Source organism: Bos indicus x Bos taurus, chromosome 27 (genome assembly GCF_003369695.1).
Source record: "Bos indicus x Bos taurus breed Angus x Brahman F1 hybrid chromosome 27, Bos_hybrid_MaternalHap_v2.0, whole genome shotgun sequence".
Taxonomy (NCBI): Eukaryota; Metazoa; Chordata; class Mammalia; order Artiodactyla; family Bovidae; genus Bos; species Bos indicus x Bos taurus.
Window position 1 is genome coordinate 5856391 of NC_040102.1, and position 15499 is coordinate 5871889.

At 44.6% G+C, this 15499-nt stretch overlaps 1 protein-coding gene and 1 non-coding gene across 2 annotated transcripts in view; both read left to right on the forward strand.

The window, feature by feature from the left end:
* Positions 1-7138: 7138 nt before the first annotated feature.
* LOC113885106 lies at positions 7139-7244 on the forward strand. The gene has a single exon (XR_003509147.1). It is a non-coding gene; the product is annotated as a U6 spliceosomal RNA (small nuclear RNA).
* A 2223-nt stretch (positions 7245-9467) lies between these two features.
* AGPAT5 (1-acylglycerol-3-phosphate O-acyltransferase 5) overlaps positions 9468-15499 on the forward strand; it is a 47599-nt gene continuing 41567 nt past the window's right edge. Inside the window, exon 1 of the mRNA XM_027529833.1 lies at positions 9468-9783. Within this exon, the coding sequence (XP_027385634.1) occupies positions 9565-9783 (219 nt within the window). The 5' untranslated portion in view covers positions 9468-9564. The remainder of the gene's footprint in view (positions 9784-15499) is intronic.

Consider the following 15499-nt stretch of genomic DNA (forward strand, 5'->3'; position numbering starts at 1 on the left):
TAATTGTATTAGTTTTGCCAAATATCAAAATGAATCCGCCACAGGTATACATGTGTTCCCCATCCTGAACCCTCCTCCCTCCTCCCTCCCCATACCATCCCTCTGGGTCGTCCCAGTGCACTAGCCCCAAGCATCCAGTATCGTGCATCGAACCTGGACTGGCAACTCGTTTCTTACATGATATTTTACATGTTTCAATGCCATTCTCCCAAATCTTCCCACCCTCTCCCTCTCCCACAGAGTCCATAAGACTGTTCTATACATCAGTGTCTCTTTTGCTGTCTCGTACACCGGGTTATTGTTACCATCTTTCTAAATTCCATATATATGCGTTAGTATACTGTATTTATGTTTTTCCTTCTGGCTTACTTCACTCTGTATAATAGGCTCCAGTTTCATCCACCTCATTAGAACTGATTCAAATGTATTCTTTTTAATGGCTGAGTAATACTCCATTGTGTATCTTAAGGTTCTGAGGTCAGACGTTTGGAACGGGCCCCACTGGGGTTGTGAAGGTCCCGAGCAGGGCTGTGTCCTTCTGGGGCTCCAGGGGACGGTCCGAGCCCTCGTCTTGCCTTCTCCCTGGCCCCAGCCCTTCCTCCATCCTGCAAGCTGATCAAGGGGCCAAGGGGCCAAGGGGAGCCCTAACCCCACCCCCTGCATCTCTTCAAGCTCCTTTCCTGGCCCCTCCTTACATGTTAAGGTGCCTCGTGATTCTATGGGGAACACCTGACTAACCAAAGGACTGCCTCCTTCAGGTCTTGGGACTGGCAAACCTGATTCTGTCTGTGCTCTAAATTATTCACCAGCTCTAGAAACTACGTGGATGTCTTCGGATGGCCATCACTGCGCCTGCAAAGCTCGTTATGCCTTTTAAAAAATGTTTGGTTGTTTCCCAACAAGAAGATTATAATGCTTTTTTCTTACTTTTTTTTTTTTTGGAGGCACAGGGTGAAATGTGGGGACTGGCAAAGACCCCAGACAAGGGTGGAACCCGCACCACCTGCAGTGGAATTGTGGAGTCCTAACTGCTGGACTCCCAGGGAAGTCCCTACAGCACATTTTTCTTGTTTTTGTTCAGTCGCTTAGACGTGTCCAACTCTTTGAGACCCCATGGACTGCATTATGCCAGGCTTCCCTGTCCTTCACTATCTCCCCAAGTTTGCTCAAACTCATATCCAGTCAATGATGCCATCCAACCATCTCATCCTCTGTTGTTCCCTTCTCCTCCTGCTTTCAATCTTTCCCAGCATCAGGGTCTTTTCCAGTGAGTCAGATCTTCCCATCACGTGGCCAAAGTATTGCAGCTTCAGCTTCAGTCCTTCCAATGAATATTCAGGGTCGATTTCCTTTAGGATGGACTGGTTTGATCTCCTTGCAGTCCAAAGGACTTCCAAGAGTCTTCTCCAACACCACAGTTCAAAAGCATCAATTCTTCGGTGCTCAGCCTTCTTTATTGTCCAACTCTCACATCCATACATGATCACTGGAAAAACCATAGCCTTGACTAGACAGAGCTTTGTTGGCAAAGTAATGTCTCTGCTTTTTAATATACTGTCTAGGTTGGTCATAACTTTCTTCCAAAGAGCAAGCAAGCGTCTTTTAATTTCATGGCTGCAGTCACCATCTGCAGTGATTTTGGAGCCCCCCTCCCAAAATAAAGTCTGTCACTGTTTCCATTGTTTTCCTATCTATTGGCCATGAAGTGAAGGAACCAGATGCCACGATCTTAGTTTTTCAAATGTTGAGTTTTAAGCCAGTTTTTTTTACTCTTGTCTTTCACCTTTATCAAGCAGCTATTTAGTTCCTCTTCACTTTCAGCCATAAGGTTGGTGCAACTGCATATCCGAGGTTATTGATATGTCTCCTGGCAATCTCCATTCCAGCTTGTGCTTCATCTAGCCCGGCATTTTGAACGCTGTACTGCTGCTGCTGCTAAGTCACTTCAGTCGTGTCCGACTCTTAGCGACTCCATGGACTGCAACCTACCAGACTCCTCCGTCCATGGGATTTTCCAGGCAAGAGTACTGGATTGGGGTGCCATCGCCTTCTCTGGCTGTACTCTACATATAAGTTAAATAAGCAGGGTAACAATATACAGCTTTGGCATATTCCTTTCCCAATTTAGAACCAATCTGTTGTTCCACGTCCAGTTCTAACTGTTGCTTCTTGACCTGCATATAGGTTTCTCAGGAGGCAGGTGAGGTGATCTGGTATTCCCAACTCTTTTTCACAGTTTGCTGTGATCCATAGAGTCAAAGGCTTTAGTGTAGTCTATGAAACAGATGTTTTTCTGAAATTCTCTTGCTTTTTCTATGATCCAATGAGTGCATGCATGCTAAGTTGCTTCAGTAATGTCCGACTCTTTGTGACCTTATGTACTGTAGCCCACCAGGCTCCTCTGTCCAAGGGATTCTCCAGGCAAGAATACTGGAGTGGGTTGCCATGCCCTCCTCCAGGGGATCTTCCTGACCCAAGGTTCAAATCCACATCTCTTATATCTTCTGCATTGGCAGGCAGGTTCTTTACCATAGTGCTACCTGGGAAGCCCAAAGGCAGAGGAACCAGAGATCAAATTACTATGATCCAATGAATGTTGGCTATTTGATCTCTGGTTCCTCTGCCTTTTCTAAATCCAGCTTGAACATTTGGGATTTCTCAGTTCATGTACTGTTGAAGCCTAGCTTGGAGAATGTTGAGCCTTACTTTGCTAGCATATGAAATTGTGCAGTAGTTTGAACTTTCTTTGGCACTGCCCTTTTTTGGGATTGGAATGAAAACTGATCTTTTGCAGTCCTGTGGCCACTGCTGAGTTTTCCAAATTTACTGGCATATTGAGTGCAGCACTTTAACAGCATCATTTTTAAGGATTTGAATTAATGCAGCTGGAATTCCGTCACCTCCACTAGCTTTTTGTTCCTAGTGATGTTTCCTAAGGCCCACCTGACTTCACACTCCAAGGTGTCTGGTTCTAGGTGAGTGATCACACCATTGTGGTTATCTGGGTCACTGAGATCTTTTTTGTATAGTTCTTCTGTGTATTCTTGCCTCCTTTTCTTAATGTATTTTGCTTCTGTTAGCTCCATACCATTTCTGTCCTTTATTGTGCCCATTGTTATATGTGCACAATAAAGGACATTTATTCCCTTGGTATCTCTAGTCTTTCCCATTCTGTTGTTCTAAGTCCCACTATGTTCTTTTCCTTTGCATCTCTTGCCCCCACAAAATGAAACCAGTTTGGTGGTCAGCAAGATCAAACTAGTCAATCCTAAAGGAAATTGGTCCTGAATATTCATTGGAAGGACTGATGCTGAGGCTGAACCTCCATTATTTTGGCCACCTGATGCGAAGACCCAACTCATTGGAAAAGAGCCTGATGCTGGGAAAGATTGAGGGCAGCAAAAGAAGGGGGTGACAGAGGATGAGATGGTTGGATGGCATTACCGACTCAATGGACATGAGTTTGAGCAAGCTCTGGGAGTTGGTGATGGATAGGGAGGACTGGCGTGCTGCAGTCCATGGGGTCACAAAGAGGCGTGGACATGACTGAGCGACTGAACTGAACTGTGAGGCTGAGTATCATGAATCCTAATAATCAAGGATAAAAAACAAGTTTACATTTACCATGCTGGAAAGGTGAGTACTTTCCTGTACATAAAATATAAAATGTTTTTCATAATCAAAAGAAAGTTACACTCTATCACCAATCTGTAATACAGCTGGTCTTCCCAGATGGCACTTCCAATGCAGGAGATGTAAGTACATAGGTTTGATCCCCTGGAGGAGGGCATGGCAACCCATTCCAGTATTCTTGCCTGGAGAATCCCATGGACAGAGGAGCCTGGTGGGCTACAGGGTCACAAAGAATTGGACACAGCTAAAACACCTTAGCACGCAGGCATACACATGATACAGTTATATAATAAAACATTTTTCTGAGTATTCTATTTTTGTGGAATGTCAGCCTGTAAACATTTATTTTCTCATTCTAAATAAATATCCATATTAAAATCCAATTTTGTATTTGTAGTTATATTCTTTTATTTTTTTCCCCTCCCGAAACTTATGTTCTTAAAGCACTCTCCATTGTCCCAACTGAGGAAGTTCCATGCCCCACAGAACCTGTTTCCACCCTTCAAGGATGAAACCAAACTCCATCTGGTTTACTCAAGCCTGAAACTGAAGAGGCATCCTTCACTCTTCCCTCCCCATCCTTATCACTAAGGTCAAGTAACTCCCTCGGATCACACCTTCTGGCTATCTCTTGCCAAAGTCACCTCTTGGCTTGTTTTTCTGCATTATTTTTATTTGCCTCTGTAACAAATTAATCCCATCGTCCACCCCAGGCCAGCAAAGGTCATGGCCTCAGGGTCTTTATCTGTTCTCTCTTTTATCTCTGACACCCAGCAAGAAGTGGGATGTGGAATGCTGGATACTTATTTGCTAAATCAATATTTTTTTGTTAAAACTTGAAATGATACAGGAAGTCCAGCTGGCCTTCATTTAATCTTACTTCCTCTCCCCTGAGAAAACCACTGTCATCAGTAGTTTTTAGACTTTTACATCTAGAAATAGAGATTTTTGTTCTTTTTTTTTTTTTTTTTTTTTACAGAAATGGGATAATAGTGCATATATTATCTAGCAGGCTTCCCAGATGGCTCAGTGATAATCTGCTTGACAAGCAGGAGACACAGGAGACTCGGATTCGATCCCTGGGTCCAGAAGATCCCCTGGAGGAGGAAATGGCAACTCATTCCAGTATTCTTGTCTGAAAAACCCCATGGACAGAGGAGCCTGGCAGGCTACAGTCCATAGTGTTGCAAAGAGTCAGACTCTACTGAGCATGCATTATCCAGCAACTTGCTTTTTTCACCTAACCTGCAGATCTATGATGATACATTTGGGTCTACTTTTTTTTTTAACTGCTGTGTACCATTTCATTTCTTGTGTCATCTTGGTGTATTCATGCAACCACTCTGCTACTGACTGTTCATTTAACTAGATTTATTGAGTCAATGGTATCTGTCCATTTGATCTGCCTCAGAAGATTCCGGGAGTCCAGAACACCTTGCATTTCACAATGTCCCATTCACTTGCCCCTTCTCCATCTTCCATACGATTCTGCACTCAGATGGGAAAGGTATAATAACTTTAGCACACAAAGAATAACTTAACTTCTTTTTTACTGAAGGATAATTGCCTTACAGACAGCTTCCTTGAACTGTTGTTGTTCAGTTGCTCAGTAACGTCCAGCTCTTTGCAACCCAATGGACTGTGGCACGCCAGGTTTCCCTGTCCTTCACTATCTCCTGGAGTTTGCTCAAACTCATGTCCATTGAGTTGGTAACTGAGGTATCATTAACACAAACTTTATTTACAGTAATTATCAGATTTTGTGATATACAATGATTAAATTGTACATTGCTAACAGCCATAGCTCAATCCAGAAGAAATTTTAACTCTTAGGACCCTGATAACACAGTCTGATCAATAAAAAAGACTGGGAAGCATAAAATATATTCTGTGAAGATAAAATGATGTGGCAGAAGTGGAATGAAAATGTTTTCAAGGAGATAAAGGATCAACGTAAAATTCTAATTGGGAAAAATCTTGTTGATGTTCAGTCACTAAGTCTTGTCCGACTCTTTGCAACCCCACAGACAGCAGGACTCTAGGCTTCCATGTCCATGAGATTTTTCAGACAAGAATACTGAAGTGGATTGCCATTTTCTTCTCCAGGGGGTCTTCTTGACCCCGGGAACAAAACTGAGTGTCCTGTGTCTCCTGCATTGCAAGCAGATTCTTTACCCACTGAGCCAACCCATGGGGTCCACTTAAAAGATTTCTGTAATCACTTAATTTAAAAATTTTATTCACAACTCATGGGAACTTACTTCTTTTTTAACTGATTAAACTTATGATAAAAATAATTGTAGATATTAGCTTAAAAACAAGTGAGGGAAATACACAACATACTTCGAGGGGGCATCTGAATTAAAAAAAATGTAGGACACATTACTTGCTGAACACAGGTTTCCTCCACCTTGAGAACCTGTGAGCTCTTAACTTCAGTCCTTCAGACATGCTGTTCTCACTTGGAAGGTGCTTCCTCTTCCTTCTCATCCCTAGTTTTACCCTAGCAAGCTCACACTCTCTACCTCAGAAGCCTTCTATGTGCCCAGCCTAAATGAGATCTCATTATATGTCCATATGGTACCATGAATTCCCCCTTTACATAAAACTCACCCCACTGCAAGGGGTTAAAATATGTACAAGGTAAGGAAGTACAGGCAGAAGGTGTGGCCTGAGTACAGCCTAAGAGGTGGACAGGAGAGTAAATTTGTGACTGGGAGTCTGCAGATAAGGAAGCTGCAGGGCACAGGGGATAATCGAGTGGGAAGGGGCTGAGTTTGGATATAAACAGAGGACAAGGGCAGCTCAAGTTCTCAGTGTCTCCACGTCAGAACCTGGCACAAAACTTTACAACCTGCTGACCAAGAGTAATACAGGGATGCTGCTGCTGCTGCTAAGTCACTTCAGTCAGTCCTGTCCGACTCTGCGTGACCCTAGGGACAGCCCACCAGGCTCCTCTGTCCATAGGATCCTCTAGGCAAGAATACTGGAGTGGGTTGCCACTTCCTTCTCCAATAGAGGGATAATCCACAAGAAGTAACATATTTACACATATCACACACATTTACTGACTTCATGTGTACAGATTGTAATGTTAACACTGAACCAGTTTTATCCCTTCACGTCTGCGTGCTTAGTCACTCAGTCCTATCGGACTCTTTGCGACCCCATGGAGTGTAGCCCGCCAGGCTACTCTGTTCATGGGATTCTCCAGGCAAGAACACTGGAGTGCATTGCCATTTCTTTCTCCAGGTGATCTTCCCAACCCAGGGATTGGGAAGATTTCTTTCTGTTCCTTTCCTTTATTGCAGGTGGGTTCTTTGCCTTCTGAATCACCAGAGAATCTTATCCCTTCATACATTTCCCTAGTTGTACAGATGTCTGGTCTCATTTAATTCAAGGAAGCATGGGGCCACTGATTGTGCACATTATCCATATCCATGACTTTTTCCCTCCAGTATGAATCTAGTTCTCACTGGGCATTGCTTTCCACAGAAAGAGGGGCGTGCTCGCTTTGGCAACACATATACTAAAATTGGAATGATACAGAAAAGATTAGCATGTCCCTGTGCAAGGATGACATGCAAATTCATGAAGTGTTCCATATTAAAAAAAAAAAAATCCTGTTGAAAATTTCTCTATTGTGAATGCTTACCTGCTGGCAATATACCTGTGCAAACACTTGTTCCTTGAGCAATTTCCATTCATCTGGCTTTGTCCCTCAGGGTGATCATTTACCAGTCGTGTTACATGTCAACTGTGTACAGACGGTCAAATCAGGTAGCCACTGTTCTGGACCTGATTACAATTTTCCACTAAAATGCCACTAAATGCATTTGGCTGGGCTTCCTTGGGTTCGATCACTAGGTCAGGAAGATCCCCTGGAGAAGTAAATGGCAACCCACTCCAGTATTCTTGCCTAGAGAATTCCATGGACAGAGGAGCCTGGTGGGCTACAGTCTTTTGGGTTGCAAAGGGTCAGACAGACACTTTCTCAGGCTTGCATCCAGAAAAAAAAGCTTTTTCTTTTTTCACTTAAAGGATTACACAGTAAACCACACTCACGGTAGTCAAAGGATGGTAGAAGAATTCAAAAGGCCTCAGAATCTGTTTTCCTAACAATAAAACAGCTGCCCTGATGTCTTAGATTTTTGTGAAGGTCACAGAAGTATGTCAGTACTTTATTTCACATGTCCATGCGGACATGGCAACCCACTCCAGTACTCTTGTCTGGAGAATCCCGTGTACAGAGGAGCCTGGTGGGCTACAGTCCTCGGGGTCACCAAGAGTCAGACACGACTGAAGCGACTGAACTACCACGCAAGTACCTTCAAGAACTACACAAAAAATGAGGCTAAGCATAAGCTATCAGGAAGACATTAAACAGCCAGGCCTAGGGAAGTGAAGCAAGAGTGAATCTGATAAGCCTGGAAGGGAAGAGAGTTTGGGTGAGAATGGATCCATGTATATGCATGGCTGAGTCCCTCTGCTGTCCATCTGAAACTATCACAACATTGTTAATCTGCTACGCGCTGTGCTGTGCTTATCAGTCCTGTCCGAGTCTTTGGACCCATGGAATGTAATCCTCCAGGCTCCATGGGGATTCTCCAGGCAGGAATACTGGAGTGGGTTGCCATGCCCTCTTCCAGCGGATCTTCCTAACCCAGGGATCAGAGCCCCGGTTTCCCCGCATTGCAGGCGGATTCTTTACCATCTGAGCCACTAGGGAAGCCAGTTTATCTGCTATACCGCAATATAAAATAAAAAGTTAAAAAAAATAAAATTTGGCATCCAACAATTAAAAAAAATGAGTGAATCTGATAAATTAAAGAAACTTGTAAAAATGCTGTCCAGCTACGCGTGAACGTAGTGATGAGAAAGAAGGGACCTGATTCGGACACACGCTAGAGGGCGAGTGAAGGGCAGGAAGCGGGGTCCTGGGCACCGGGGGGAGCAGAGGCAGGAGCCGAGGAGAGCGGGTGGGCGCCGCCGTGAAGAGGAAGGGCAGCCTGACTGTAGAATCCAGGCCGAGAGCCCCGAGAGCCCCTTTGGCTCTTCTGTAACTGCCCCGATTGTCTTCTGCTGGCCTTGACCCAGCCGGCCTGACGAATCTGTCATCTGGGCAGCCAGGGTCTGCAGCACCTTCTAAGTGCCGAGCTTCACCTGTGCGCCCCACGGGAATGGGACGTCTCGGCTCGAGGGCGCATCCCGGCGTCCAGAGGCCCTCGGTCGTATGAGCAGGTGGTGGGGCGTCCCCTGAAGCCCACCTGTGCTCAGAGCCCGACCACGGGGTACACTGCCACCCAGATCCACTCGGCGACCCGCACCCACAGCACCGCACGCCTACAGCCAGTCACCGCGTCGCTCCCGCGCGCGCGCCCCCGGAGCGGGGCGGGGCTGAGAGACCTTTGGAACATGCACAGTAGCCTGAACAGGGCAGTCCACGCGGCTGGGCAGCAGATGCGTTTCAACCGTCTACAGCGTTCAACCAATCAGGAGGCGAATTCTTGCCGCGGGGCCCCGCCCCCGGCGGGGGACTATAGCAACGGGCGGCCTATCGGGAAGCGTGTTGTTGGCGTGGAGCCCCGCCCCCGGCCGGGGCAGAGGGTCATGGGGTGTGAGCGATCCTGAGCTCCCCAGCCCTTGAGGGCCGCGGCGTCCCTGCCCCCGGGCCGCGATCAGCGCGCCCCGCCCTTCTCTCGCCAGCGCGCCCGTCCTCCGGCGGCGGCCCGGCCCATGAGGCTGGGGGCGGAGGCCCGAGCGGGCGCGGGCCGGGCGTCTCAGGTGCGGCGGGCGGCCGGGCGCGGTGAGGGGGCGGCGGCGGGGCCGGGCGCGGCCAGCTGATTGGCCCGCGACCGAGGGCCTCGCGGCGGCGGGAGGCGGCGGAGCAGCCTAGGGCCGGCCGAGCGCCGGGCGCGCGGAGACGGGAGGATGCTGCTGTCCCTGGTGCTCCACATGCACTCGGTGCGCTGCGTGCTGCCGGCCGCCGTGCTCCTGGGCACGGCGCCCACCTACGTGCTGGTCTGGGGCGCCTGGCGGCTGCTCTCCGCCCTACTGCCCTCGCGCTTCTACCAGGCGGTGGACGACCGGCTCTACTGCGTCTATCAGAGCATGGTGCTCTTCTTCTTCGAGAACTACACCGGGGTGCAGGTGAGGCCCCTGCGCGCGGGCCGCCGCCCCTGCCGCTGTCGGGGGGCCGGGCGGCGGGGTGGGGGGTCGCGGGCGCATCTCCTAGCTTCGACCCGCCCCGTGTCCCCCAGCCGGTGCAGGTCCGGCCCTGCGAACACGTGCCGCCACCCCATCCTCGCCCTGTGGGCCACGTTCACGGTCGCGCTCCGGGATTTGGCCCGATGCTTCGGTGCGGGCACCCCGAGTCTCTGGGTATAGCTGCAGGAATGCTGTTCTGCGGCCACAAATGGGATCAACCGCTCCCCTTCCCCGTCTCCCGGCTTCTGTAACTGTCTGTCTCGTGCTTGGCGAAGTCGGTGCAGATGGACATTTAAGTAGGGCAGGCAGTTGACAGTTTCTGGCGCTTGGTCTGAGAGGAGATGGTCATGCTGGAACTCGAAAGTGCGCTCTTAGAAATCGGACACCTTCTCTGCAGACAGATTGGTGTTACTCTTTGGACAGGCAATGCAACTTTGTGTTTCGCGTTCTTCCCCAGGATGATTGAAAGCTGGGCATGAAAAGTAATACATTTGTTACTGTAGAAGCCTTAACGGAGATAACATTTTTGCCAACTTTGACTAGGCTTAAGTGTGTGGCTAATCTTTTTTGTTTTTCCTTCTGTTCCTTTCCTTCTCTGTAGAGAATGGATTATGTGTAGATTAAATTTGTAAAACAAAAGTAGAAGGCCCTCTTTATTTTTTAAAGTTTTACACAAAAATAGCAACTATGGGAAAAAATTGTGAATTTTCCTTTTGTTCTCCAATTTGGGGGGGAAAAATAGAGCTTAATTCTTGGTTTTCCTTATACCTAGCCCTCTTCTTTTCTTGTTGCAGGTGAATTGGAGTGAATGGGATGGCATTATTTTGTCTTTTTGTCTTTTCTCCCTGCTAGTTCTGTTGCTTACACCCTCTTGTCCACCAGCTATTATTTTGAATTTGCACTTGCATTGCTGTTAATGCCTGATGACTCTGAACTTGCCCCAGTTGGAGGTTTGAGGGGTGGGAACTAGAAGCCAGGCCCTCTGTTTAAATCAGTATTTGTGTTTCCTAGAAAAGAAAGAAAGACTGCTTTTCCAGATAATGGTTTCCTGATCTTTGACTTTTACAATGGGCTTCATTTAAAATTTTCACTAATTCGGAACAGTCATTTCCCCACTGTGTTCTTACTTCACCACAGTTGTCTAAACGTATGGTTTTGTCATGATACGTATTGAAGTTTACATCATATGTCAGTTGGTTCAGGCTAGGAAACAGACTCAGAACATGTAACACAGTCATTTACCTTTTCGAAAAAGAATTCTACCTACAGTGTTTTTTTGTTTTTTTTTTTTTTTCAATTTTAGTTAAAAGCCTGTAACATATACGGCTGAAATAATTTCTGTAGTAAGTTTCTTATTTTAAAAAGTGGGTCTGAACTTTCCAGTGTTTCTGAATTTGTATATCTCACTTTACATCTGTTCAGTACAGACCTCAGCACATGGTTTTTTAAAAGTTTAGTCTGTTGACTAAACTCCTTTTCCTGTTTGGAACCAGTCTGTTGTTCCATGTCCAGTTCTAACTGTTGCTTCCTGACCTGCATACAAATTTCTCAAGAGGCAGATCAGGTGGTCTGGTATTCCCATCTCTTGAAGAATTTTCCACAGTTTATTGTGATCCACACAGTCAAAGGCTTTGGCATAGTCAATAAAGCAGAAATAGATGTTTTTCTGGAACTCTCTTGCTTTTTCCATGATCCAGCGGATGTTGGCAATTTGATCTCTGGTTCCTCTGCCTTTTCTAAAACCAGCTTGAACATCAGGAAGTTCACGGTTCACATATTGCTGAAGCCTGGCTTGGAGAATTTTGAGCATTACTTTACTAGCATGTGAGATGAGTGCAATTGTGTGGTAGTTTGAGCATTCTTTGGCATTGCCTTTCTTTGGGATTGGAATGAAAACTGACCTTTTCCAGTCCTGTGGCCACTGCTGAGTTTTCCAAATTTACTGGCATCTTGAGTGCAGCATTTTCACAGCATCATCTTTCAGGATTTGGAATAGCTCAACTGGAATTCCATCACCTCCACTAGCTTTGTTCGTAGTGATGCTTTCTAAGGCCCACTTGACTTCACATTCCAGGATGTCTGGCTCTAGGTCAGTGATCACACCATCGTGATTATCTGGGTCGTGAAGATCTTTTTTGTACAGTTCTTCTGTGTATTCTTGCCATCTCTTCTTAATATCTTCTGCTTCTGTTAGGTCCATACCATTTCTGTCCTTTATCGAGCCCATCTTTGCATGAAATGTTCCTTTGGTATCTCTCATTTTCTTGAAGAGATCCCTAGTCTTTCCCATTCTGTTGTTTTCCTCTATTTCTTTGCATTGATCGCTGAGGAATGCTTTCTTATGATTTCTTGCTATTCTTTGGAACTCTGCATTCAGATGTTTATATCTTTCATTTTCTCCTTTGTTTTTCACTTCTCTTCTTTTCACAGCTATTTGTAAGGCCTCCCCAGACAGCCATTTTGCTTTTTTGCATTTCTTTTCCATGGAAATGTTCTTGATCCCTGTCTCCTGTACAATGTCACGAACCTCATTCCATAGTTCATCAGGCACTCTATCTATCAGATCTAGGCCCTTATATCTATTTCTCACTGCCACTGTATAATCATAAGGGATTTGATTTAGGTCATACCTGAATGGTCTAGTGGTTTTCCCTACTTTCTTCAATTTAAGTCTGAATTTGGCAATAAGGTGTTCATGGTCTGAGCCACAGTCAGCTCCTGGTCTTGTTTTTGCTGACTGTATAGAGCTTCTCCATCTTTGGCTGCAAAGAATATAATCAATCTGATTTCGGTGTTGACCATCTGGTGATGTCCATGTATAGAGTCTTCTCTTGTGTTGTTGGAAGAGGGTGTTTGCTATGACCAGTGCGTTTTCTTGGCAAAACTCTATTAGTCTTTGCCCTGCTTCATTCCGTATTCCAAGGCCAAATTTGCCTGTTACTCCAGGTGTTTCTTGACTTCCTACTTTTGCACTCCAGTCCACTATAATGAAAAGGAGATCTTTTTTGGGACAGACTTCATCAAGGACCCATGCTAAATAAAATTTTAAATTATACTTGAGACCATCAGACATCCTTTTATAAATACATGAAGAACCAGTATCTAGTGATAATCTTCTAAATGTCAGGATTCATTTTTCTTGTGTATTTAAAAAAATGTTGCAACTTTCTCCTCTTTCTATTGGAATATAGGAAAAACTGATCATTGATATTTGCAGACCAAAATATATACTGATACACAACATGCTTCCTCATTAAAACCTAAGTATTTTAGTTACCATTTTCTTCCTGCTTAAATCAGTTAGTAACAACTGGTTTACTTTAAAATAGATTTTACACTAATGACTGCTAATACCTACCTCCCAAAATGCTAACATGATACATTGTAATAGTCAAATATGAAATTCGGTATGAAATAAATTTAGTTCTTCAATTGACCTGTTTCAAATATAAAATAGTTTAAATACCACTAGAAGTAAGACAGAATTAAGTCTAAGATTTTGATGTTTATATAATGTGTTCAATTAGAATACTCTATTAATTTACACATTTACTTGAAAGATTGTTTCAAGTTCGTGAGAAACCCTCAAGGCCTTCATATCTGGAGGCCATTTATAACTGGTTCTTTATTTTGGTAGCACTGTGTCCTCAAAAGTAGTGCTAAACTCTTAATGAGATAAATTTGTATTCCGTATCCTATAAAAAGCGGGCTTCCCAGGTGGCGCAGTGGTCGAGTCCTCCTGCCAATACAGGAGACTCGAGAGACTCAGGTTCCATCCCTGGTTCAGGAAGATCTCCTGGAGAAAGAAAATGGCAACCTACTCCAGTATTCTTGCCTGGAATATCCCATGGACAGAGGAGCCTGGCAGGCTACAGTCCATGAAGTCTCAAAGAGTGAGACATGACTGAGCATGCATCTTGTAAAAGCAGCTAAGCTATTAGAATGAAACGTGTGTTTAGAATCAGAGAAGGGACCTCACAAGTCCAAGCCTTTTATCACTTTTGGATTCTTTCTGCATTTCTGCTGAAATGTTGCCCAGATTCTTCCCAAATATTAGTAGTCCTATGTAGAATATAAATATTTCCTTGTCTCCTTTTATTTTCACCTTCCTCTACTTATTTATCATCCTCGTGAAGACTTTTAAAGACCTTAGACTAAGGTCTTTAAAAGCTAAATCTTCAGTTTAGCTAGGAGGCACAGAACCCAGAAGATGCTTAAGCAGAACACAACCTTTGAAAGAGGAAATTAAACATTTCTCAATCAAATAGGATTCCAATCTAACACAGTTTAAGTCCGGCCAGGGAACAGACTTATAAGAAAATCTTAGAGAAATGTAATCAGAACCTTGTTTTTATACTGTCTAGAAATATCAATCCTGGACTGTAAGCAACACAGTTATTTTGGGTTGTATCCATATAAAAAATTTTTAATTACCTTATTTTTCTAAGTTACAGATGCAATAAAATATTCAAACATTGCAAAAAGATTTTGAGACAGTTAAAGTTCCCTTATCTACACACCTCCTCCCAGCCTGCAACAGTTTGGTGTGTAACTTTGGATTTCTACCAGGAGCTTTTAAATAAATGTATGAATTGTGGAGAGTCTCCTTCTCCATTTTAAATTAAGTTCTTGGATGGGTTTTATGGGTTGTATAGTAGCACTAGATGTAATCTAACCTATGGGGACACTTCTGTGCCATTATGATGGAAAACAAAAGAAAAGAGGGCTTTCTGTATATACAGTTTACTTTCCCTTTTTCCTAAATGGGTCTAGTTTTATAGACTTTATATAGTCTTTTATAGACTTTTATAGAGTCTTTGTGACTCTGCTAGATTATTCAAGAAGGCTGTATCAATTGTTATGAACCACTCTGAGCTTTTATACTTCAAGCAGGAGTAACATGCTGTGTTTTATTCAGGTGGTAACTGAGTAAAAATGAAAACTCCTAAGCATGGCCTTCAAGGCTGTCACAGTTCCGCCCTGGCCAGCTTTTCCATTCACTGATTTCACTTTTGCGGAACTGCTGCTTCCTTCCCAGTACCCGCTCCCCCGGTGCATTTGCAAGGATGCGCCCTTGCACCACTCTTCTCGGTTGCTTTCTTCCAGCTCAGGCACTCTTCCTCTTCACCTGTCACGATCTCACCCCATCTCAATGTCAGGCTCATTTATGTGTAACATTAGCATGTGATATTAACATAGCAGGAGCATATTTTAATATATATATATAGTCCCTTTACATGATTGTAGCTCCTTGGAGGTGGCAATAGTGATTTGACTCGATGGTTCCCTTGAGTTGGACACGACTGAGCGACTTCACTTTCAGTTTCATGCATTGGAGAAGGAAATGGCAACCCACTCCAGTGTTCTCACCTGGAGAATCCAGGGATGGGGGAGCCTGGTGGGCTGCCGTCTCTGGGGTCACACAGAGTCGGACACGACTGAAGCGACTTAGCAGCAGCAGCAGCAGCAGGAAAACATTTTATGTCAGTTTTTGAATTTTTACTCAAGGCTTTCTTACCTCCTTGTGGTTAATGTTCAAAGTGAAACAAAAATTACATAAGCTTCTAATACATGGGACTCCTTCTCATTTGACAATTTTTATTTGGAATTTTTCCAGGTAATTTGTTATATTCAAAAGATTTTTGGATGTTGGGTGAGA